The sequence below is a fragment of the Pseudophryne corroboree genome, chromosome 2, assembly GCF_028390025.1.
Source record: "Pseudophryne corroboree isolate aPseCor3 chromosome 2, aPseCor3.hap2, whole genome shotgun sequence".
NCBI classification, from domain to species: Eukaryota; Metazoa; Chordata; class Amphibia; order Anura; family Myobatrachidae; genus Pseudophryne; species Pseudophryne corroboree.
The window spans coordinates 698,668,218-698,694,310 of NC_086445.1; the positions used below are offsets into that span (position 1 = coordinate 698,668,218).

The 26,093-nt window shown below is 45.9% G+C and overlaps 1 protein-coding gene and 1 pseudogene across 6 annotated transcripts in view; one reads left to right on the forward strand and one right to left on the reverse strand.

Annotated features, from left to right (window-relative positions):
* Window positions 1–26,093, reverse strand: part of ATP2B4 (ATPase plasma membrane Ca2+ transporting 4) — a 324,819-nt gene that overhangs the window by 194,975 nt on the left and 103,751 nt on the right. For all 6 annotated transcript variants that reach the window (XM_063955273.1, XM_063955268.1, XM_063955269.1 and 3 more), the window contains one exon: window positions 22,435–22,928. In XM_063955273.1, coding sequence (XP_063811343.1) covers window positions 22,435–22,630 — 196 coding nt within the window. In that variant the 5' untranslated portion in view covers window positions 22,631–22,928. The remainder of the gene's footprint in view (window positions 1–22,434; window positions 22,929–26,093) is intronic.
* LOC135052920 (5S ribosomal RNA) lies at window positions 2,699–2,818 on the forward strand (annotated as a pseudogene).

Sequence of the window (26,093 nt, forward strand, 5' to 3'; positions counted from 1 at the left end):
ACAGGAGAGATTCCCAGTGTGCCAATGCCAGACTTGTAAGCAGTCATTTTCAAAAACTTTCCACTAAAAGACCAATAGTCACTGGAACATATCCCTGTGGCAAATGCAAAGCTTGCAGATATATTCATCCAACAAAGGAAATAGAAGACAAATTTGGAAAGATGATACAAATAAAAGACTACATGAATTGCCAAACTGAGGGGGGTTATCTATTGCCTGAAATGTAGCTGTAACCAAAAATATATTGGTATGACAACCCGTCCGCTTAAACAGCGAGTCCTAGAACATGTAGGATCCATACGTAATGCCATCACGGATAAGGCCAAGATGAAGCAATTAACCTCAGTCGCTCGTCATTTTCATACCCATCATGAAAATAGATGGGAGGAGCTCAAAATCTTCGGCTTGGAGAAAATTAAACTCGGAATACGAGGAGGGAATCTAACTGAAAACTTACTGAAAAAAGAGAGCGAATGGATCTTCAAGATGGGATCTTTACAACCAGCAGGCATGAATGAACATATAAACTTTGGAGTATATTTAAATTAATGTCCTCATATCAAAATCTCTGGTATCTAATACATTTTCCATTCACAGTCATCCCAAAAAAAATATAATTTTTCATAATATCTCATACATTCACATTAGTGTAACCTTTCACGTTTTTTCCCCATTGGGCTCTTCCTAACAATTATTATACCTGCCCTTCCAAATTAATTCATCATTATCACGTTTAAGACTATCCTCTCCTCACTCATGTTCCTCATTCACCATCCTTTCCCTCACACCCTTTCTTATATCCTTTGTTATTCCATTCCCATTCCTCCTATTTAATATAATATAAATATATCAAAAAATCATTAACCTGTTAATTACATCACTCACTTTCTAATCAGTTCATCAATCCAGTATTTATGTCACCATCACGTATTAACCAACAAAATCATCACCTGCACAGCAAATTTTCTCATTATAATTTCAATTTATATTATTCTCTAAATGATAAGTCTCTCTATATATATATCCCTTCTACATTCAATTTATTATATATATATCAATTTTCTCAAGCTCACCCAGGCAATTCATCTGTATTTTAAATTAACTACAATCAAATATAAGCTGTTACAATTATTAACGATGTCCAACATGAGAGATTAAGTCAATTTAAACATGATTGGGGGATTAGCATGTCTATCATCAAGCTTACCCAATCAGCTATGAGCCCTGCTCTACATAAACTGTAACCTTTAGTGACCTCATTACGTCCTGTGATCAAGCTTATCTTGCGAAACGTACGTCAGGAAGCATTGGCGATCACGTGATGCGCACACGTGACCGCGCTAGCCGGAGCGCTTAGACCATCACCAGGCAACGGCCTCAAGCCATCGCTCTCCTAGAGCGAGACCCTGGACACACGCCGCAGCAGCTTCCGGAGCATCTCCACGGCAACGGCCCCAAACTACCGCTCGCTTGGAGCGCTACTACGGACACAAGCCGCTGCAGTCTCCGGAGCCTCCACACGGCTAAAAGCGGAACGGACAGCTCAAACACCAGTACTGGTATCGTATATACCCCACACTAATGTGAAACCTATTCACTCTTCATCTAAATTTGCAAGGCTGCAAACTGACTGACCAAACATCCATTTGTTTCTTACCCTTTCCTGCAAAACATTTTTTCTAATAGACCTCTGAATATCAGAGACATCTTATGCAAATTCAGTCTTCATCCTCTATTCAAGGGATAATTATCTATTGCAGCAACACTCCCTGCAATTTTGTAAAAACTGCTGTGATACATATATTTTTTCCCCAATCCTTCTTTTCCCCCAAAACACTCCCCCCCCCCCCCCCCCAGAGCTGGTATCCGCTTAATTTGTGTCCGTTTGTCTGCTATTTCACCATAAATCTCACGCTGTCTTCTACAGCATAAATTGAATAGGTATCTAAATTAATTGGTACGGCCGTACTGGTGATCTGTTCTAAGCTCAGATTTACAATTAATCAATTAGTGATGATATGTGGTGTTTATGAATTTTCCCACATATATTGTTTCTAATAATCTATGTGATTTTTTCTGTGACTGCTATGTCACATGCTACATAATTGAGGGACTATATTTAAGGAATTGTGCTCATAATTATCTTTTGGTGACCACTGTGTCATATTCTAATTAATTAGCTGATGATTGTCTGATTACATGCATCTAATTTCTGTCTGTGGCCGCTGTGCCACGTATCTGTCTATCAGCTGACCATAGGTCAATCAAAAAACTTAGCCACATAATTAAGGGAGTGTATGCATAATTATCTCTTTTTGACCATTGTGTCATATGCTGATTAATCAGCTGGTGATTGTCAGGATTATTGCATACGTTTACTTTCTCTTCCCCCCTTTTTTTTGTGGCTGCTTTGTTACATCTGCTGAATATTCGTAACTATATGTATGTATATTTCTCTCATTTTTTGTGACCGCCGTGTCACAGATTATCATAGATGTGGCATATTTGAATTTTTCCACATACCTGATTAATTATGCAGATGTAATTAACCCCTGTGACTTTTGTGTCATATATTGACAAATCAGCTGATTGCATGTAATCTCCTTTATTTGTAACTTACCTGTTACGAATTCCTTATTCCTAACGTACAGCAACCATTTGGCATATATTTGGAGTGACCAAGGAGAAAAAGTCCAATAATTGCGGTCACACTACACTGGAGATGCCCAATCTCTTCCGAACTTGGAAGCTAAGCAGTGAAAGGCCGGGTCAGTACAAGGAAGGGAGACCTCCTTTGAACACCCTGGTACTGCAATAAATTGGCTATTGGACACAGTGGCACTCAACTTTATTCGCATGACCAATGATTTTATTCCCTGCATTTATAAAATCCGTAATGGATATTAGCAGTATGAATGATGGTCATATATTCCACAGAATATATTATGCAGATTCCTTTTAACAAAAGCGTCACAGAACTCTACTCCTGGCAATGTGTATATCGTGAATCTGGAGATCACGAATAATTCGATTTATCAATATTTTCGCTAAGTTTTGTTTTTCACATACAGTCACTCTTAGAATTTTGACTTTTATTGATTAAATTGCTTTTTTGACAATCTACTAATCATACTAATAACCTCTGAATTAAGAGTGCTCCCAAAAAAGAGTCCTTTCTTTCAAACCTCTTGTTTGGACCCTTGGTACTTGATACTCTCTGACTCTAGGGAGCACCACTGAAAGCAACATTATATTATACTGGGATAAACCCCTACAATATCTATAGTTGCCATATACAGAAGAAATTCTAGTTAAATTCAGTTCTTTCAGAGGCCATTGTTTTGTTTATAAAATCCCGTTTGGACTGGTGCGGTTCCCTCCCAAACCCTATTTCCTCTTGATCCACCACCATTTTTATCATCCCCTGTTCCTTCCATAGATCTTTGAAGTATTACTTACATCAGCATTCATGCAAAAGGTTCTTGGAATTAAAGGTATTAAAACCTCATCTGGACAAACACCCCAGAGAAATAATTGCAGTCAAGCATATTTATCTTCTGTCTTAAAAGCAGAAGGAGCAACAATGGTATAACATACAAGGGCGGACTGGCCATAGGGCTCACAGGAGAGATTCCCAGTGTGCCAATGTGCATATGGGGCCGGTTTTGTTTTGTTGACATGTGAGGAGTGGTGCTGCCGCCATGGTTACATGGTATACCTCTGGTGCTGCCCATGTGAGGCCACTTCTACAAATGTTTCCAGGGCCAGTTTCAGTTCCCAATCTGCCCCTACCAGACTTTGAAAGAAAGTGCAATGAAATTTGCTAGCGCAACATAAATGTTAATAAATAAATAAATACATAAATGAATGTTATAGCCAAGAATTAAAAAACCTCTTGGTGTCACTGGGTCTTTCAAACAACAGTGGAAATGTGAAACAAATTGTAATACCAAAAGCTGTATTATAAAAAAAAATTCCTGTGGGGGCCAATTTGTTTTACTGTTTTCTGTGAGGGACAATGTGTTTTATTTTTTTTCTTGTGCAATGTCTTTCATCTGCGCTTGCGTCTGATATGCAGTCTGTACAGAGTTTCAGTACATAGTCAGACACGCGCACCAAGATATGTATTACAAATGTGTTGGGCATTCCTGTGTGTTTACAGGGGATTAGCTAATCAGACGCAGATGTAACGTAGAGTGGGCGTGTTGCTAAAAGTGGTTGCATATAAAAATAATGAATTGCTCACATTGGAGGCCATACTAAGATGGATGCACCTTGATTAGGGCCAGGGACGGATCTAGACTTCTCCTATAGAGGGGGTGGTTTTAAAATTAATGCGGACCCCTCCCCCATCCAGTCCAGTCCGCTAGGTCCTAGTAGTGTATGCATGGTGTATCACTAACACAGACACAAGTGAAACACCATACATACACTACTAACACACACACAGACACTAGTGATACACCACTATATTATATATATAATAAGAATTTACTCACCGGTAATTCTATTTCTCGTAGTCCGTAGTGGATGCTGGGACTCCGTAAGGACCATGGGGAATAGCGGCTCCGCAGGAGACTGGGCACAACTATAAAGAAAGCTTTAGACTACTGGTGTGCACTGGCTCCTCCCACTATGACCCTCCTCCAGACTTCAGTTAGGATACTGTGCCCGGAAGAGCTGACACAATAAGGAAGGATTTTGAATCCCGGGTAAAACTCATACCAGCCACACCAATCACACCGTATAACTCGTGATACAATACCCAGTTAACAGTATGATAACAACTGAGCCTCTCAACAGATGGCTCAACAATAACCCTTTAGTTAAACAATAACTATATACAAGTATTGCAGACAATCCGCACTTGGGATGGGCGCCCAGCATCCACTACGGACTACGAGAAATAGAATTACCGGTGAGTAAATTCTAATTTTCTCTGACGTCCTAAGTGGATGCTGGGACTCCGTAAGGACCATGGGGATTATACCAAAGCTCCCAAACGGGCGGGAGAGTGCGGATGCCTCTGCAGCACCGAATGGGCAAACTCTAGGTCCTCCTCAGCCAGGGTGTCAAACTTGTAGAATTTAGCAAACGTGTTTGACCCCGACCAAGTAGCTGCTCGGCAAAGTTGTAGAGCCGAGACCCCTCGGGCAGCCGCCCAAGAAGAGCCCACCTTCCTCGTGGAATGGGCTTTCACTGATTTAGGATGCGGCAGTCCAGCCGCAGAATGTGCAAGCTGAATCGTACTACAGATCCAGCGAGCAATAGTCTGCTTTGAAGCAGGTGCACCCAACTTGTTGGGTGCATACAGGATAAATAGCGAGTCAGTCTTTCTGACTCCAGCTGTCCTGGAAACATAAATTTTCAGGGCCCTGACTACGTCCAACAACTTGGAAGCCTCCAAGTCTTTAGTAGCCGCAGGCACCACGATAGGTTGGTTCAGATGAAAAGCTGATACCACCTTAGGGAGAAATTGGGGACGAGTCCTCAATTCTGCCTTATCCATATGGAAAATCAGATAAGGGCTTTTACATGACAAAGCCGCCAATTCTGACACACGCCTGGCCGAAGCCAAGGCCAACAACATGACCACTTTCCACGTGAGATACTTCAAGTCCACGGTTCTAAGTGGCTCAAACCAATGTGACTTTAGGAAATCCAACACCACGTTGAGATCCCAAGGTGCCACTGGAGGCACAAAAGGGGGCTGAATATGCAGCACTCCCTTAACAAAAGTTTGAACTTCAGGTAGTGAAGCCAGCTCTCTCTGGAAGAAAATCGATAGAGCCGAAATCTGGACCTTAATGGAACCCAATTTTAGGCCCATAGTCACTCCTGACTGTAGAAAGTGCAGGAAACGGCCCAGCTGAAATTCTTCCGTTGGGGCCTTCCTGGCCTCGCACCACGCAACATATGTACGCCATATGCGGTGATAATGGTTAGCCGTTACTTCTTTCCTAGCTTTAATCAGCGTAGGAATGACTTCCTCCGGAATGCCCTTTTCCTTCAGGATCCGGTGTTCAACCGCCATGCCGTCAAACGCAGCCGCGGTAAGTCTTGGAACAGACAGGGCCCCTGCTGCAGCAGGTCCTGTCTGAGAGGCAGAGGCCATGGGTCCTCTGAGATCATTTCTTGAAGTTCCGGGTACCAAGCTCTTCTTGGCCAATCCGGAACAATGAGTATAGTTCTTACTCCTCTTCTCCTTATTATCCTCAGTACCTTTGGTATGAGAGGAAGAGGAGGGAACACATAAACCGACCGGTACACCCACGGTGTCACTAGAGCGTCCACAGCTATCGCCTGCGGGTCTCTTGACCTGGCGCAATACTTATCTAGCTTTTTGTTTAGGCGGGACGCCATCATGTCCACCTGTGGCCTTTCCCAACGGTTTACTATCATTTGGAAGACTTCTGGATGAAGTCCCCACTCTCCCGGGTGGAGGTCGTGCCTGCTGAGGAAGTCTGCTTCCCAGTTGTCCACTCCCGGAATGAACACTGCTGACAGTGCTAACACGTGATTTTCCGCCCATCGGAGAATCCTTGTGGCTTCTGCCATCGCCGTCCTGCTTCTCGTGCCGCCCTGTCGGTTTACATGGGCGACCGCCGTGATGCTGTCTGACTGGATCAGTACCGGCTGGTTTTGAAGCAGGGGTTTTGCCTGACTTAGGGCATTGTAAATGGCCCTTAGTTCCAGAATATTTATGTGCAGGGAAGACTCCTGACTTGACCATAGTCCTTGGAAGTTTCTTCCCTGTGTGACTGCCCCCCAGCCTCGAAGGCTGGCATCCATGGTCACCAGGACCCAGTCCTGTATGCTGAATCTGCGGCCCTCTTGAAGATGAGCACTCTGCAGCCACCAGAGCAGAGACACCCTTGTCCTTGGAGACAGGGTTTTCAGCCGATGCATCTGAAGATGCGATCCGGACCACTTGTCCAACAGGTGCCACTGAAAGGTTCTTGCATGGAACCTGCCGAATGGAATTGCTTCGTAGTAAGCTACCATCTTTCCCAGGATCCGCGTGCAGTGATGCACACACACCTGTTTTGGTTTTAGGAGGCCTCTGACTAGAGATGACAGCTCCTTGGCCTTCTCCTCCGGGAGAAACACTTTTTTTGGTCTGTGTCCAGAACCATCCCCAGGAACAGTAGACGTGTCGTAGGGACCAGCTGTGACTTTGGAATATTTAGAATCCAGCCGTGCTGTTGTAGCAGCTCCCGAGATAGTGCTACCCCGACCAACAACTGCTCTCTGGACCTCGCCTTTATCAGGAGATCGTCCAAGTACGGGATAATTAAAACTCCCTTCTTTCGAAGGAGTATCATCATTTCTGCCATTACCTTGGTAAAGACCCTCGGAGCCGTGGATAGACCGAACGGCAACGTCTGGAAATGGTAATGACAATCCTGTACCACAGATCTGAGGTACTCCTGGTGAGGATGGTAAATGGGGACATGCAGGTAAGCATCCTTGATGTCCAGTGATACCATGTAATCCCCCTCGTCCAGGCTTGCAATAACCACCCTGAGCGATTCCATCTTGAACTTGAATTTTTTTATATATGTGTTCAAGGATTTCAAATTTAAAATGGGTCTCACCGAACCGTCCGGTTTCGGTACCACAAACATTGTGGAATAGTAACCCCGTCCTTGTTGAAGTAGGGGCACCTTTACTATCACCTGTTGTGAATACAGCTTGTGAATTGCCTGTAACACTGCCTCCCTGCCTGAGGGAGTGGTTGGTAAGGCAGATTTGAGGAAACGGCGGGGGGGAGACGTCTCGAATTCCAGCTTGTACCCCTGAGATACTACTTGAAAGATCCAGGGATCCACCCGTGAGCGAGCCCACTGATTGCTGAAATATTTGAGACGGGCCCCCACCGTACCTGGCTCCGCCTGTGGAGCCCCAGCGTCATGCTGTGGACTTAGAGGAAGCGGGGGGAGGACTTTTGCTCCTGGGAACTGGCTGTATGCTGCAGCTTTTTCCCCCTACCTCTGCCTCTGGGCAGAAAGGACGCGCCCTTAACCCGCTTTCCCCTATTGGGCCGAAAGGACTGTACCTGATAATACGGTGCTTTCTTTGGCTGTGAGGGAACATGGGGTAAAAATGTAGACTTCCCAGCTGTTGCTGTGGAAACGAGGTCCGAGAGACCATCCCCGAACAACTCCTCACCCTTATAAGGCAGAACTTCCATGTGCCTTTTGGAATCTGCATCTCCTGTTCACTGCCGAGTCCATAACCCTCTCCTGGCAGAAATGGACATTGCACTAATTTTGGATGCCAGCCGGCAAATATCCCTCTGTGCATCCCTCATGTATAAAAGTGCGTCTTTAATATGCTCTACGTTTAGCAATATAGTGTCCCTGTCTAGGGTATCAATATTTTCCGACAGGGAATCTGACCATGCAGCACTGCACATCCATGCTGAAGCAATAGCTGGTCTCAGTATAACACCTGTGTGTGTGTATATATAGACTTCAGGATAGCCTCCTGCTTTCTATCAGCAGATTCCTTCAGGGCGGCCGTATCCGGAGACGGTAGTGCCACCTTCTTTGACAAGCGTGTGAGCGCTTTATCCACCCTAGGGGATGTTTCCCAACGTTCCCTATCCTCTGGCGGGAAAGGGTACGCCATTAGTAACCTCTTAGAAATTACCAGTTTCTTATCAGGGGAAGCCCACGCTTCTTCACACACTTCATTTAACTACTCAGATGGAGGAAAAGCTACTGGTAGTTTTTTCTCTCCAAACATAATACCCTTTTTTGTGGTACCGGGGGTAACATCAGAAATGTGCAACACATTTTTCATTGCCTCAATCATGTAACGTGTGGCCCTACTGGAAGTTGCATTAGTCTCATCGTCGTCGACACTGGAGTCAGTATCCGTGTCGACTACCTGTGCCATCTGAGGTAGCGGGCATTTTAGAGCCCCTGATGGCTTTTGAGATGCCTGGGCAGGCACAGGCTGAGAAGCCGGCTGTCCCACATTTGGTATGTCGTCAAACCTTTTATGCAAGGAGTCGACACTGTCGCGTAATTCCTTCCACAGCACCATCCACTCAGGTGTCGACCCCGCAGGGGGTGACATCACATTTATAGGCATCTGCTCCGCCTCCACATAAGCCTCCTCATCAAACATGTCGACACAGCCGTACCGACACACCGCATACACACAGGGAATGCTCTGACAGAGGACAGGACCCCACAAAGCCCTTTGGGGAGACCGAGAGAGAGTATGCCAGCACACACCAGAGCGCTATATAACACAGGGATCCCACTATAAATGAGTGTTTTCCCTTATAGCTGCTTATTTTATATATACTGCGCCTAAATTTAGTGCCCCCCCTCTCTTTTTTACCCTTGTGTAGCTTGACAACTGCAGGGGAGAGCCAGGGAGCGTCCTTCCAGCGGAGCTGTGAGGGAAAAATGGCGCCAGTGTGCTGAGGGAGATGGCCCCGCCCCTTTTCCGGCAGACTTCTCCCGCTTTTTCTGGAATTCTGGCAGGGGTATTTTTACACCTATATAGCCTTCCTGACTATATATGGTGTAGATTTGCCAGCCAAGGTGTCTTATATTGCCCTCAGGGCGGCCCCCCCCAGCGCCCTGCACCCACCAGTGACCGGAGTGTGAGGTGTGCATGAGGAGCAATGGCGCACAGCTGCAGTGCTGTGCGCTACCTTGTTGAAGACTGAAGTCTTCTGCCGCCGATTTTCCGGAACACTTCTTGCTTCTGGCTCTGTAAGGGGGGCGGCGGCGCGGCTCCGGGAACGAACACCAAGGTCGGGTCCTGCGGTCGATCCCTCTGGAGCTAATGGTGTCCAGTAGCCTAAGAAGCCCAAACTACCACCAGTTAGGTAGGTTCGCTTCTTCTCCCCTTAGTCCCTCGCTGCAGTGAGTCCGTTGCCAGCAGATCTCACTGTAAAATAAAAAACCTAAAATAAGATTTTACTCACCGGTAAATCTATTTCTCGTAGTCCGTAGTGGATGCTGGGGACTCCGTAAGGACCATGGGGAATAGCGGCTCAGCAGGAGACTGGGCACAGCTAAGAAAGATTTAGGACTACCTGGTGTGCACTGGCTCCTCCCACTATGACCCTCCTCCAGACTTCAGTAAGGATACTGTGCCCGAAAGAGCTGACACAATAAGGAAGGATTTTGAATCCCGGGTAAGACTCATACCAGCCACACCAATCACACCGTATAACTCGTGATAATATACCCAGTTAACAGTATGAACACAACAGAGCCTCTCAAAAGATGGCTCAACAATAACCCTTGTAGTTAACAATAACTATATACAAGTATTGCAGACAGTCCACACTTGGGACGGGCGCCCAGCATCCACTACGGACTACGAGAAATAGATTTACCGGTGAGTAAAATCTTATTTTCTCTGACGTCCTAGTGGATGCTGGGGACTCCGTAAGGACCATGGGGATTATACCAAAGCTCCCAAACGGGCGGGAGAGTGCGGATGACTCTGCAGCACCGAATGAGAGAACTCAAGGTCCTCCTCAGCCAGGGTATCAAATTTGTAGAATTTTGCAAACGTGTTTGCCCCTGACCAAGTAGCAGCTCGGCAAAGTTGTAAAGCCGAGACCCCTCGGGCAGCCGCCCAAGAAGAGCCCACTTTCCTTGTGGAATGGGCTTTTATAGATTTAGGCCGCGGCAGGCCAGCCACAGATTGCGCAAGCTGAATTGTGCTACAAATCCAGCGAGCAATAGTCTGCTTTGAAGCAGGAGCACCCATCTTGTTGGTGCATACAGGATAAATAGCGAGTCAGTCTTCCTGACTCCAGCCGTCCTGGAAACATAAATTTTCAAGGCCCTGACTACGTCCAGTAACTTGGAGTCCTCCAAGTCCCTAGTAGCCGCAGGCACCATGATAGGTTGGTTCAAGTGAAAAGCTGATACCACCTTAGGAAGAAACTGGGGACGAGTCCTCAATTCTGCCCTATCCATATGGAAAATCAAATAGGGGCATTTACATGACAAAGCCGCCAATTCTGACACACGCCTTGCCGAAGCCAAGGCCAAAAGCATGATCACTTTCCACGTGAGATATTTTAAATCCACGGTTTTGAGTGGCTCAAACCAATGTGACTTTAGGAAACCCAACACCACGTTGAGGTCCCACGGTGCCACTGGAGGCACAAAAGGAGGCTGAATATGCAGCACTCCCTTGACAAATGTCTGAACTTCAGGCAGTGAAGCCAGTTCTTTTTGGAAGAAAATCGACAGAGCCGAAATCTGGACCTTAATGGAACCCAGTTTTAGGCCCATAGTCACCCCTGACTGTAGGAAGTGCAGAAATCGACCTAGCTGGAATTCCTCCGTTGGGGCCTTCCTGGCCTCACACCACGCAACATATTTTCGCCATATGCGGTGATAATGTTGTACGGTTACATCTTTTCTAGCTTTAATAAGCGTAGGAATCACTTCATCTGGAATGCCCTTTTCTTTTAGGATCCGGTGTTCAACCGCCATGCCGTCAAACGCAGCCGCGGTAAGTCTTGGAACAGACAGGGCCCCTGCAGCAGCAGGTCCTGTCTGAGAGGCAGAGGCCATGGGTCCTCTGAGATCATTTCTTGTAGTTCCGGGTACCAAGTTCTTCTTGGCCAATCTGGAACAATGAGAATAGTTCTTACTCCTCTTTTCTTTATTATCCTCAGTACCTTGGGTATGAGAGGAAGAGGAGGGAACACATAAACCGACCGGTACACCCACGGTGTCACTAGAGCGTCCACAGCTATCGCCTGAGGGTCTCTTGACCTGACGCAATATTTTTCTAGCTTTTTGTTTAAGCGGGACGCCATCATGTCCACCTGTGGCCTTTCCCAACGGTTTACAATCAGTTGGAAGACTTCTGGATGAAGTCCCCACTCTCCCGGGTGGAGGTCGTGCCTGCTGAGGAAGTCTGCTTCCCAGTTGTCCACTCCCGGAATGAACACTGCTGACAGTGCTAACACGTGATTTTCCGCCCATTGGAGAATCCTTGTGGCTTCTGCCATCGCCGTCCTGCTTCTTGTGCCGCCCTGTCGATTTACATGGGCGACTGCCGTGATGTTGTCTGACTGGATCAGAACCGGCTGGTTTTGAAGCAGGGGCTTTGCTTGACTTAGGGCATTGTAAATGGCCCTCAGTTCCAGAACATTTATGTGTAGGGAAGTCTCCTGACTTGACCAAAGTCCTTGGAAGTTTCTTCCCCGTGTGACTGCACCCCAGCCCCGAAGGCTGGCATCCGTGGTCACCAGGACCCAGTCCTGTATGCCGAATCTGTGATGCATGCTTACTACTTACATATACAGAACCTTCCCGCTCTTCTAAGTCGGGCCGCCTCACCTCCCTCGCGCCAGCCGCCTCCTCCTTCCAGGTAGTCTGCTCCTCCTCCATCATCCGAGTACTCCTGCTCGGGGGGCGTGGTTTTGCGGAATTACGCGATTGCGTCGTGACGTCAAAAGTCAGTATGCTGGATGTGACCAAATGGATAGCAGAATTTGCTGTCCTTACTGAATTAGACCCTATGTGTACACAGCCTTACTCTCTCTTCACATGTTACATCTGCCCCACTTGCAGTGCAACAAGGTTTTTCCCAGTTGTGTGCTTTTTTGCTTAGCTTACAAACCTGAATCGGGCCCTGTATGCCCATTAATTGTATAATTGGCCACCATGCCACAGCAACACACACTCTAATCCGCTGTATTGTATTTGATATTATCATTTTCTAAACTAGTCCTTTATAACCTGATTTGTTGATTATGCCTTAATATGCACTTTGTACTATAGTATTCTGTAAACTTCTGTGGTGTTATATGCTACTTATTTGTTCAGGGGTGAGGGGGATCTTGCTTTGCAGAGGATGCAGTTATGTGACTGCTGGTCACAATTCCGGCTGCTACATCCCTCCCCCCTCTAAATCCCGACAGTTGGCATGCCGACTAGCAAGGACTATTCCCACTCTTGGGTGTCCACAACACCCATAGAGTGGCAATAGAACACCGCACCCGCAGCGTGGCGAGCGCACGCTTACCTCCATTTATAAGTACTTTCATTTACTGCAGAACTGCATGATAAAGGTGTCATTGTAAACTCCATCGATAACTTTTGGCTGTAGTGTATATACAGCATCTACTTAGATGGGAGCTACATCTAATTAAGTAGATGCTGTAAACAATGCACACATACCGTCCAGGTTGCATAAATATCAAATGTCATCAGGGGTGGATTGAGATGGGAAATTTATGGAAGCAGCCGCAGGGTTTGTTGTGGTGGTGGAGTTTGAGGGGGCGGGATAATTCTAATTTGGGCACAGTTGCGGTATTCCTTGAATCTTTTGCTGCAGTTACATCTGTGACTTTATGCTAATGTCGTTCCCTGGTGTACTACCATGCATCCAAATATGCAAGGACCGAGGTGCCCACTGTCAGTGTCTACAGATGCTGCATTCATGCTTTGTGCGTCTTCAGATGCCACCATTGGTCGCACCATTGTAATGTTCACTAGCCCTATGCAGTGGCGGATCCAGCAGGCGGGCGAGGAGGGCGATCGGCCCCTGTAACTCAGCGACCCAGCCCCACCCCCTTGTTGTTCGTGCGGCAGCAGAGGCCGGGGGAGCTGCGTTCGACAGCTAGGACCTGGCCGCATTGAGTCAGGGCAGCAGAGAGACGCCGCCGCTTGGGACCACCCAGTTATGCAGTGATGCACCGACACCTGTTTTGGTTTCAGGAGGTCCCTGACCAGAGATGACAATTCCTGGGCCTTCTCCACCGGGAGAAACACCTTCTTCTGTTCTGTGTCCAGAATCATGCCCAGGAAGAGCAGACGCGTCGCAGGAATCAGCTGCGACTTTGGGATATTCAGAATCAAGCCGTGCTGTTGCAACACTTCCCGAGATAGTGCTACGCTGACTAACAACTGCTCCTTGGATCTCGCCTTTATAAGGAGATTGTCCAAGTACGGGATAATTATAACTCCCTTCTTCCGAAGGAGTATCATCATTTCGGCCATTACCTTGGGAAATACTCTCGGTGCCGTGGACAGACCAAACGTCAACGTCTGGAATTGGTAATGACAGTCCTGTACCACAAACCTGAGGTACTCCTGGTGAGGTGGGTAAATGGGGACATGCAGGTAAGCATCCTTGATGTCCAGCGACACCATAAAATCCTCCTCTTCCAGGCTTGCAATAACCGCCCTGAGCGATTCCATTTTGAACTTGAACTTCCTTATATAAGTGTTCAAGGATTGTAAATTTAGGATAGGTCTCACCGAACCGTCTGTTTTCGGTACCACAAACATTGTGGAATAGTAACCCCGTCCCTGTTGAAGGAGGGGAACCTTGATTATCACCTGCTGGAGGTACAGCTTGTGAATAGCCGCCAGTACTACCTCCCTTTCCCTGGGAGCAGCTGGCAAGGCTGATTTGAGGTAACGGCGAGGGCGAGTCGCCTCGAACTCCAGCTTGTATCCCTGAGATACAATATGTACAGCCCAGAGATCCACCTGTGAGCGAACCCACTGGTTGCTGAAGTTCCGGAGACACGCCCCCACCGCACCTGGCTCCACCTGTGGAGCCCCATCCATGTGCCTTTTAGAATCAGCATCACCTGTCCACTGCCGAGTCCATAATACTCTCCTGGCAGAAATGGACATTGCATTAATTCTAGATGCCAGCCGGCAAATGTCCCTCTGTGCATCCCTCATATATAAGACGACGTCCTTTATATGCTCTATGGTTAGCAAAATAATATCCCTGTCGAGGGAATCAATATTGTCTGACAGGGTATCAGACTATGCTGCTGCAGCACTACACATCCATGCTGAAGCAATAGCAGCTCTCAGTATAGTACCCGAGTGTGTATACACAGACTTCAGGATAGCTTCCTGCTTTCTATCCGCAGGCTCCTTTAAGGCGGCCGTATCCTGAGACGGCAGTGCCACCTTTTTTGATAAGCGTGTGAGCGCCTTGTCCACCCTAGGGGATGTTTCCCAACGTAACCTGTCCGTTGGCGGGAAAGGGTACGCCATCAGTAACCTCTTAGAAATCACTAGTTTCTTATCAGGGGAACACCACGCTTCTTCACGCAATTCATTTAATTCATCAGATGGGGGAAAAGTCACTGGCTGCTTTTTCTCCCCAAACATAATACCCTTTTTGGTGGTAACCGGGTTAATGTCAGAAATGTGCAATACATTTTTCATTGCAGTAATCATGCATCGGATGGCCCTTGTGGACTGTACATTTGTCTCATCCTCATCTACACTGGAGTCGGACTCCGTGTCGACATCTGTGTCTGCCATCTGAGCTAGCGGGCGTTTATGAGCCCCTGATGGCCTCTGAGACGCCTGGGCAGGCGCGGGCTGAGATCCCTGCTGTCCCAAGGCTGCTGCGTCATCAAACCAGTTGACACTGTCGGTTAATACCTTTCACATATCCATCCACTCCGGTGTCGGCCCCGTCGGGGGCGACACCACACATATCGGCTCCTGCTCCGCCTCCACGTAACCCTCCTCATCAAACATGCCGACACAGCCGTATCGACACACCGCACACACACAGGGAATGCTCTGACTGAGGACAGGACCCAACACAAAGTCCTTTGGGGAGACAGAGCGAGAGTATGCCAGCACACACCACAGCGCTATGTAACACAGGGATTTACACTAAAAAGGAGTGATTTTTCCCAATAGCTGCTTATTATCACAATTGCGCCTAAATTTATGTGCCCCCCCCCTCTCTTTTTTACCCTTGTTGTAATGGATACTGCAGGGGAGAACCTGGGGAGCGTCCTTCCAGCGGAGCTGTGAAGAGAAAATGGCGCTGGTGTGCTGAGAAGGCCCCGCCCCCTCAGCACACCAGCTCCAAACTTTCTACTAAGCCACAGTATTCGGTTTTGTTGTACCGACTCATTAAGTAAGCAAACATAACGTGAAGTAGAAACAAGCTCTTTGGTCATGAGAACAAGTCTTGGTGACATTTGTAAGTGGCAAGTCAGCTGTATATTCCTTGCTATAGTTAAAGTACATATCACCACCATAAACTTAATTAATCTCAATAAAATCTACACAGTACCTTAAGAAATGCAGAGTATAATATTAATTTAAAAATGTGCACACCCCCCTCCCCACTTAAACAATGGTGCACCATGACATGGTGGCAGCTCAAGCTGGCCCACCCGTAACACTACACATGGCAAAAAAGCGTTGCTTGGGAAAGAGACTGATCCACGGGGGGGGGGGGGGGGGAGTTCAATTTTCTTCTGTATGGACAAAATTGTGTGAAATGGGTTTACTAGGATATCGCGGCTGACGGGATCCCGGCAACCAGCATACTGGCGCTGGGATCCCAACCGCCGGAATGCCGGCAGCGGGGTGTGCACAAAAGAGTCCCTATTTATTCTCCCTCCAGGGGCGTCATGGACACCCCATGAGGGAGAATAGTTGTCAGTATCCCGGCACCAGTATGCTGTGCGCCGGGATCCCGATAGCCGGGATAACAAGTGCCTCCCATGTGACATAGCTCATACTTATTAATGGAAACAAATTGTTTTAAACACAGCATACTTTTCTATAACCGTTATTACTGAAAAAGTAGCCAGTGTGCACTAAAGGCCATACTCTGTCAGAACTGGAATTTGCAGTGTAGATGACCAGATTACATACAATTTCAAACATCTTGAAATAGGTTACATTTTAAATCTTTTACAGGTGTCCTTTTGTATACAATATTGATATTGTTTTCATATTGCATAGACTTCAGAACAGCTTGGCCAGGTGAGATTGCCAGATCAGTCATTCAGGGTTAACATGTACATGTTGCTAAGCAGCAGTATCAGATGCATGTTACCACAAGTAGCTGACAACAAATGTAGAGTTACCTATAAGAATTTTACTGTACATTTCATAATGCAACCGTAAGATAATTGCTGCCTACAATTTTCTGGTAGCAACCTCAGAGTTGCGTATATATCACTATCTATGTGGACAATAGTTTTGAACACCGCTTGAGAAACTACCCATGTGGAGCCCTTAGGCAAAAGACTTTAATCTACATTCTAGTTTATACAAATGGTTGCAAACAATGTTATCATAAAAGGTGACAGTCATGTGAACTAATCCATTGTTTGTGCAACTTCCTTTAAAGTCTGTTTGTTTTAAAGGCCAACTCCACTGAAAACTGAAAATGTAGTTATGCTACAGTATATTAGAATAGCATGCGTTTTAATAAAGCCTTCCCAAATAGGATACAAAACATTATTTAAACAATTACTGCCCTAAAGCATTATGGATTGTGGAAGGAAACTCAGAAAGCAACACAAGTGAGACCATATAAACTCCAAACAAACAGTGCCCTGTTCAGTAAAATTTGAATTAATGCAGAACGATCTTGTCATAAATGAATCAAGAACACTAGAATATTTTTATCCTCCAAATGTAAAATCCAGTTTCTATAGTACAGTGGTGCAAGGAGGCCTATATTTACAGTAGCATAACCTGCATAGATGCAGGGGATGTGGTTTCTATGGAGCCCGGGCTACCTACAGGACTCTCCTCTCCCCCTGAACCCACGGCCGCCATCAGGAGGGGTACAGGTACAGGGGTGAGAGGCACCAAAGACCCCCCCTGTGAATTGATTATTTTGTTGTCAGGTTCATTGGCGCACTGCGGACCCTCCTGCCTGAAATTGTAACTAGCTGACCGTGGCAGCTGCAGACGGCACGGGAGTTGTGTGTCCCTGTAGCAACAGCTACATGGTGTCTGGTGAATCTGCGGAGGGTGATGTCTGCACCGATATCAAAGTTGAGAGTACACTGCTGTGGCAGTGCCAGGTGCAGGCTGGGGGCCTGGATAGAGCTCTGCTGCAAGCACAACCCCCAGTTATGTGCATGGGGTGTTACCACTTCAGCAGCTGGTCACAACCACCAGTCTTCTCCTAGTATATGGGTTCCCGTGGAACCAGGAGCGGGCTTAGCACAATGCTTTAGAGAGCCAGTGCCGTGTCTATTCTCTGTTGTTTACTATGGCCCTCATTCAGAGTTGTTCGCTCGCAAGCTGCTTTTAGCAGCTTTGCACACGCTAAGCCGCCGCCTACTGGGAGTGAATCTTAGCTTATCAAAATTGCGAACGAAAGATTAGCAAAATTGCGAATAGACACTTCTTAGCAGTTTCTGAGTAGCTCCACACTTACTCGGCAACTGCGATCAGTTCAGTCAGTTTCGTTCCTGGTTTGACGTCACAAACACTCCCAGCGTTCGGCCAGACACTCCTCCGTTTCTCCAGCCACTTCCGCGTTTTTCCCAGAAACGGTAGCGTTTTTTCGCACACACCCATAAAACGGCCAGTTTCCGCCCAGAAACACCCACTTCCTGTCAATCACATTACGATCACCAGAACGAAGAAAAAACCTTGTAATGCCGTGAGTAAAATACCTAACTGCATAGCAAATTTACTTGGCGCAGTCGCACTGCGGACATTGCGCATGCGCATTAGCGACTAATCGCACCATTGCGAGAAAAATATAACGAACGAACAACTCGGAATGACCCCCTATGTCTCTGCCCCATGAGTCCACAACCACCTCCCTCGGCTTCATCACTGGTTTTGAGAGGGCCATTTTCAGGCACATGACACAGCCAAGGAAAATTCTGCAGGCACAGCACAGTAAGTTGTACAAGGATCTCACCCTCTAGGTCCGCATCTCTCTATCCCATCCCTACCCCCCTGAATCTCTCTACTCGCCGGGGGGTGTCGTGGCCACGCCGCTAGTGTCATGTAGCCACTCCCACTAGCAGCATGTGGCCACGCCCCCTCACAACACATGACCTTGCCCATTTTTTGGCACTCCGTACCACTAAGAAAATATTTCTACTTGCACCACTGTGGAGGGACTAGCAGTTAATGACTTGCACTGCACTGCAGTGGGGTGCTGTGGGGGCTCCAGTTACCAGCTCTCTCCCCACACTAGTACCCAGTCTCAGTACATGCAGCAATGCATGTTTAGAGACAGAGGGGTATATTCAATAAGAGTCGGATCCATTCCGACATGCATTTGTCGGAATGGATCCGACAACCCCTATTCAATAGAGTGGCCAAATCCAACTGTCGGATTTGAGCCTAATCAGACTGTCTGATTTGTCCGGTGTCCGTGCGGCTGTCAGCAGCTCCTCATGTGTGAGAACACAGAGAGCTGCTGGAGCCGCACATAACAGCCACTGCAGGGAGAGAGGTGCCTGACCAGGGGATGGCCGTCAAGGTACCTCTCATCCACACTCCCCGTCTCCTCACTTCAATCAGACTTTTTTTTTCGGATTGAGATTGTCGGAAAGGAGGCCAAATCAGTCAGGTTTCCGACAGAAGCACGTGGATCTATTCCTCCGATCCACGTGTTTTCCGACAAATAGCTATGCCTCCCGGTTTTATGCTTTGTGGGCTTCTTCGCAGTAAGGAGCACATGTGACAGAAAAGAAGCACTAAGAACACGTGGAGGAGGACACTAAGGAGATGAGAGGAGGTGGCACAAGACAGGAGGGGAAGTGAGGAGGCACGAGACAGGAGAGCAGACTAATGAGGCAAGAGGAGGAGGGGATACCAAGGAAGTTGAGGAAGCTGGCACAAAACATTACAGCAAAATAAAGAGGGGAGAGAAAGTATGAGATAGGAAGGGAGAAGAGACTTAGTAAAGGGGTGTAAGTGTGCTGCTGGAAAATAAAAACAATTGGGGGAGGGAGGATTTGGCAGGAAGTCGGTGGGGAGGACATGGTGGAAACTGTAGACAACGCAAAGAGGTCCACTCTATTTTGACCTAGGCTAGGGTGGGCAATTATTTTAGCCTGGGGGCCAATTCATATGTTTTAATGAGTACTACACACAAAATAATTTGTATTTACCATACCTATCAATATAGCTGTAATATATTGTAGGTATGTTAGTCTACATCTAGCAATGAGCTAGTAGCACAGTAAACTCTGTACTGATGAGGGGGTTTGTTAGCAGCAAGGGAGCAATAATATGTTCACTCAGTTTTTCTTCTCTCTCTCAATATGAGTGTATTGGTTATCTCTTTTACAGACAAACCTTTTACTTTATGGAGTTTAAAAAAGAGCTTAACAGAGTTTAGAAAATGTACTGTAGCAAATTGTCAAGCCAGCAAGTCAGGGAGGATTATAACATGTAGTGCTTCTGTGCAATAAGTGCACTAAAAAAGAAAAATTGAATTACTGCCCCCAATCTCATGTCACTTTAAGGCCCGTATTCACGGGCAGATGTGGGAGAGATGTGTGCTGAGCAAACCGCGCAGCACAGCGCGATGTGTGCTGAGCGTGCAGGGAGGGGGTGGACCGCTTATTTCACCCAGCGGGTGAAATGAGCGACCTGCTAGATTGAGCCTACATGCAGGCCAATCTAGCACCAGCGATAGCGATGCGCAGGGCTGCGCATCGCTATCGCTGTGGTGGGTACACACGGAGCGATCATGCTTAAAATCTAAGCAATCTAGTCAGATTGCTTAGATTATCGCTGCGTGAATACCCCCCTTAAACTGTAGATTGGCCGTGCATAAACAATGAAATCACCTCCACTGTGTATAAAAATAAAATAAAAAAACAGTAAAAAGTAATCAAATTCCCTGAAAAGATGGCATAAACATTACCTTGCTGCCACTTGTAAATTTGACATGGCACCCATAAACTATTTAAAAGAAAAAAAATGCGCTGAACACACATGTTGTTGTTGTAATAATAATAATAATATTATTATATTAATCTATATACAGATCTATTAAAACCCTCACATGACTTATTGAAGTAAAATTAGTAGTTTTAAGTAACAAAAAAGTTTTAGCACTTCACAATTTCCCCTTCCAACCACTCATGTCCGTCTAATTTAGGACTTCACAAGCAATAAAGGCTTGCTTGAGTTTCGGAAACCACTGCTCACGAATGTTCAAGCGCCTGCTTGTCTTCAGCTGCCAAGAAAGAACTTGGAGGTGAATTACCAAACATGCTTGTTGCTAGGCTGCCATAGTACAGGGACACTGGAGAGGTAAGCCGAGGGGAGTGTGTGTGTGTGTGTGTGTGTGTGGGGGGGGAAATCAGACTCCCCCATGGAGGGTTAGGCTGCGGGGAGGGAGGGTTAGGGGAACATCTGAGGAAGGTAAGTATACTTATGTCAATTATCGGTTTGCCGCGGTCAGTATTCTGACCACTGGCATACTCTACCGAATCCCCCATAGTTCCTCAACATGGGGATACAAGGTCCTCACTAACTGATTATTTCTCCTTTTATAAGAGAATTTTTAAAGAAGTCCTAGGTCCTTTGAGCTTTTTGAAGCGTTGGGGTTGAGTGACCGGCGGTCAGCATACCAGTGCCGGTATCCTGGCTGCCGGCAGGGCGGTGAGCACAACGAAACCCCTTGCGGGCTTGCTGTGCTTGCCACACTGCGGGCTCGGTGGCTCACTGCGCTCGCCACACCACAGGATCTATTCCCACTCTATGGGTGTCATGGACACCTACGTGTGGGAATAGCCCTGGGCCCCCTGTCGACCGGAATCCCAGCGTCAGTATGCTGACCGCCGGGATCCCGACAGCCGGTCACCTTACTACATCCTGAACCATTGTTGATAGGTTTATTTTTTTACTCATGGCAATTTAACAGATGTCTTGTTTACCTTATATGCATTATAGAGTGATACTAACAGTATGTACCCTGGTCTCAAAGCCATATGGAGAAAGGAAGAACTTTCAGCTTGTGAGCCAAGCTTGGCACAGTATTTAAAAGTGGGCCCACCTCATTTTGGATGTTGTAGTTTCAGTATGCAGTGAACAGCTAATCTGATGGCTGTTTATCACATAGATAGACTGTGTTCTCCTCTAATAATGTTAATATGTTAATCAGCCTGGTTCGTTAACATTAATCTAGAGAGGGGTTTTCACTCAGCACATAGGCTGATCATTTTCAATATACAACGGAAGTACTGAGAACAGCATACAGAACAGGACCTAGCCTAAATTTGGTGATTTTAGCAATATTCAGGTTCACTGAATCAGAGTCATCATTTTAGTGGGTGGAGAGTTACTGCTTTAAAAACAAGCAAGCAAACAAACAAAAAACCATTAGCATGCATAGCAAAGAAATAATAATAAAAAAGCCCAATCTGAAATGCACTGAAATAGGAATATAATGTGAACTGAAGTCTGGCAGGTTTTTCTTTGGCAATGCACCAGCATCACTTTCTAGTCATTCAACTTTTTCAAATATATTTCTTCAGTTGATTAGGTTTTTTAAAATATCAAATTTTTTCATCTAGGAGACCTGCATGTAAAGTGGTTATACACTATCTCTTCATTACGGATGATCCTTCCCTTTGAGCAGGGAATAAATAATGACAACGAATACATGTTTAGGTGCATAATTGCACTTCGTTACTGCCTACTGTACCTTCAACTGGAGAGGTCTTCAGTCTGCGGCAGATGTTGGGGACCCCGCCATACGTCTCCCGGATGCGGGTGACTGCCTCTCCACTTCGCAACTCCATGAGATCTCGCAATTCCTCCACACTGCAGCCAAAGTCCCCTTCAAAGCTGCCATCATTAACAGAGTTAGCAGGATGGTGGTCTGTTGAATTGTTTGCCATTTTGGGATATGTGATCCCCCTTTCCCAAAAGTTTGTATACCACCTTTCCAATAATCTACTCTTCTTGGCAAGTGCCCTTTAGACTTGATTATTTTTCTGTAAGGATGGTGGTTGTCAATTTTCCTCTTTTGTTACCTCTTTACAGTGAGAGTCCTTGATTCTACGCTGCACTTTTTTCAGACATCTTCAGTGATTGCTTTAGGGTTAACAGAGAAAACAGGAGGAACATGTTACTGGGGTGACCCAGCCAACAGCTTGTCCTGGTGTTGCCGCAGAACCTGGATTCTGATCGCAGGAGCTGAGAATAGAAAGAAAAAAGAAAAAAAAAAAAAAAAGAAAGAGAGAGAATGAAAATAAGGAAGGAGTGGATCAGTGGAATAGACAATTGAGTATTGGTTAAATTTCCCATAGCTAAAAGCTTGGGACCAGAAGCATTTTGGATTTGTCCGTATTTTGGAATATTTCCATATCATAATGCGATATCCTGGGTATGGGACCCAAGTCAAAACACAAAATGCATGTTCATATACACCTTATACACACAAAGCCTGATGGTATTTGTATACAATATTTTTAATAACTTGAAGCAAAGTTTGTGTACTGAACCACCAGAAAGTGTTCAAAAAAATTAGAATATTGAATTTTCAGATACAGGAGCCTATGGCCAGAACGTACTCACCTTGCGGTGTACATCCCACCACACATTGCATTGATACTAAGCGCATATGCACTAACATATGCAATTAGTATCACAAAGGACAGCTCTCCAGATAAGAGCTGTCCTTTGCAATGTGCTCTGGTCCCTGGACTTCCGGGTTTATGACCTGGGAGTCTGTCTGCACATGCACAGAAGGACTCGGCAGCCGTGGGGCATGCTGGGAGGGATCTGACCGGATCCCTCACACAGAGAGATGCAGTAAAAAGCTCACAGGCTTCTATAGGGTAACTGGATTACCCTCCGCATCCGATCCCTGGCGTCCGTACTTTAGTACATTTGGAAATGCGAATAAAAACCAATTTTCTGGGTTTTTACCGCATTTCTGCTTTAGTACATTCTGCCTTATACCTGTATGTACACTCACAGAGGGATTGATTCAATAGTTTTATTTGCAGCTGCCACTAGATGGTGCCCTAGAAGCAGCAATTCAATTGTTCCCAGAAGACACCTTCTTTACTTGCAGCCTCCTCCTGGGCAGAGGGAGTTTGGATTCCCAAAGGAGAAGTTTAGACAGGTTTAGCAGTTTTAGGTGGCTAAACCCGGTCTGTTTGGGCGCGACATGTGCAATATGCATGTGCGCCCAAACAATTGAGTAGTGAAAATTGTTTGGGCGTCTAAAAAGTACTGTTTAGACAGGAAAGTTAGATGCCCAGAACAACTGAATTGCCCCCAGAATATGTACACATACACACAAAGGGGATTGCTGCTTGCACTTCTGGAGGGCACAAAGAGAAATCCATGTTAAGTGTAAACGTGGGGCTTATTGCACGCGGTAACTGCAAAGCTCCAGACACTTAACCTGAATTCTATGCCTTGCCACGTGTTAGCCGCAAATCCTACCATGGCATGTGGCATACTGTAGGATATTATAGCTCCAGACACTTAACCCAGGAGTTAAAAGCCCACGGTAAATCCTGTGGCTAACTGAATATGCCCCTATGTATCTTGTTTTGTTTCTGTTTGTTTCCATGCCTCCCTGGCACTGCAGAACTTGTAATACAGGTATATAGCCTTCTATTACTATAAACATTTATATAGTGCCAGCATACTCCAGAGAGCTTTACAGTTTGGTAAAAAAAAAGTAATGAAACACCAAGCTGGCTTTTAACATACAGATGTATCCTATTACAGGGCGGGACGTACTAAGCATTGCATCCACAATGCTGTACACCTAGCCTCTTATAGGGTACATATCAGCATAAATAACACCGGTATGTACCTAGAAATGCAACTAAAAACACAAAAGAAAACTTGCCCGATGAGAGATGTCCTTTGCGATAGGACTTCCGGGTTTAGGTGCTGCAGGAGTTCTGGGGAAGGGGGGGGGGATAAAATTTGATCCCTCTCAGTGGGAAATGCAAAGAGAAGCCATAGGCTTCTATTGAGTAAAGCAATTTAAAGATGGCATTACCCACCGGGTCCAAGCTCCAGAATGCATTGTATTCTGGAGCTTGGTACATACAGAGAATGCGGCTATTTTTTGGTTGCATTTTCCCTTTAGTACAATCAGCTCACAATGTGGCTTCAGTCGCGCCTAGCAGCGCTACTCAGCATGCCTTTTTTGTTCAAAATGGGTCTTATTCACACAAACAGAATAGAGAGTGGCAAAAATGACTTTATTAGATTGCACAGATCAAATTTGATGTGCAACATTTGTACACCTGTGCGCGAATGAGTCAGAATTTGTATATAAGTGCTCTGATGCAGGGCCCGCGGCTTTTTCTCACGCCAAGTTCCGTTGTGCTTCCTCTGTGATTTTGTAGATGTATAAAACAAAGGGGGACATTTACTAAGCAGTGATAAAAGTGGAGAAGTAAGCCAGTGGAGAAGTTGCCCATGGCAACCAATCAGCTGCTCTGTATATTTTTATAGTATGCAAATTAAAAATGTTACGTCAATGCTGATTGGTTGCCATGGGCAACTTCTCCACTGGCTTACTTCTCCACTTTTATCACTGCTTCGTAAAATGTCCCCCCAATTCTTGTATGGTTAAAGGCGCAGCCCAGTGTCTCTGGTACACAAATTTATGTTTCGCATTACGCCTGCAATGTAAATAAAAATATTGAAAGAAAAAGACTATATGCTACACCTCTCAAAGCAGCTCAGTCGCACCAGGTGTCTCACGTTATCGGACATATTAGATAGCGTGATAGGTGTAGGAGGACACATCTGTAGCAAGTTTACAATCTACAGGGCTCCACCATTGTGGGTTTACTAACTTTAGCTGTGTGCATAAGCCAAAGAACAAGCAATGAATAACTTCAATATATTCAGTCTATAATGTCAGAAAATATACTGTATTAGTAAACTAAAAAACGGACTATATTTAGCAGCAGTACACAGCATAAAATTCAAATATCACATAACTAAAGATCAGGCGTCTTTTAATCGGTTCCAGTATGAATGGTCGACCATGTTATGGTCGACAGTCATTAGGTCGACCACTATTGGTCGACATTGACATGGTCGACATGGTCGACACATGAATGGTCGACACATGAAAAGGTCGACATGAGTTTTTTAACTTTTTTTTGGTGTCGTTTTTTGCGTAATGTGACTGGGAACCCCAATTAGTGCACCGCATCGCTTCGCTCGCCATGCTTCGGGCATGGTGCCTTCGCTTGGCACAGATTACCGTTCCAATCGTAGTCCACATGGATCGTAAAGTATGGAAAAGTTCCCCAAAAGAAAAAAAAAAGTAAAAAAAAACTCATGTCGACCTTTTCATGTGTCGACCATTTTCAC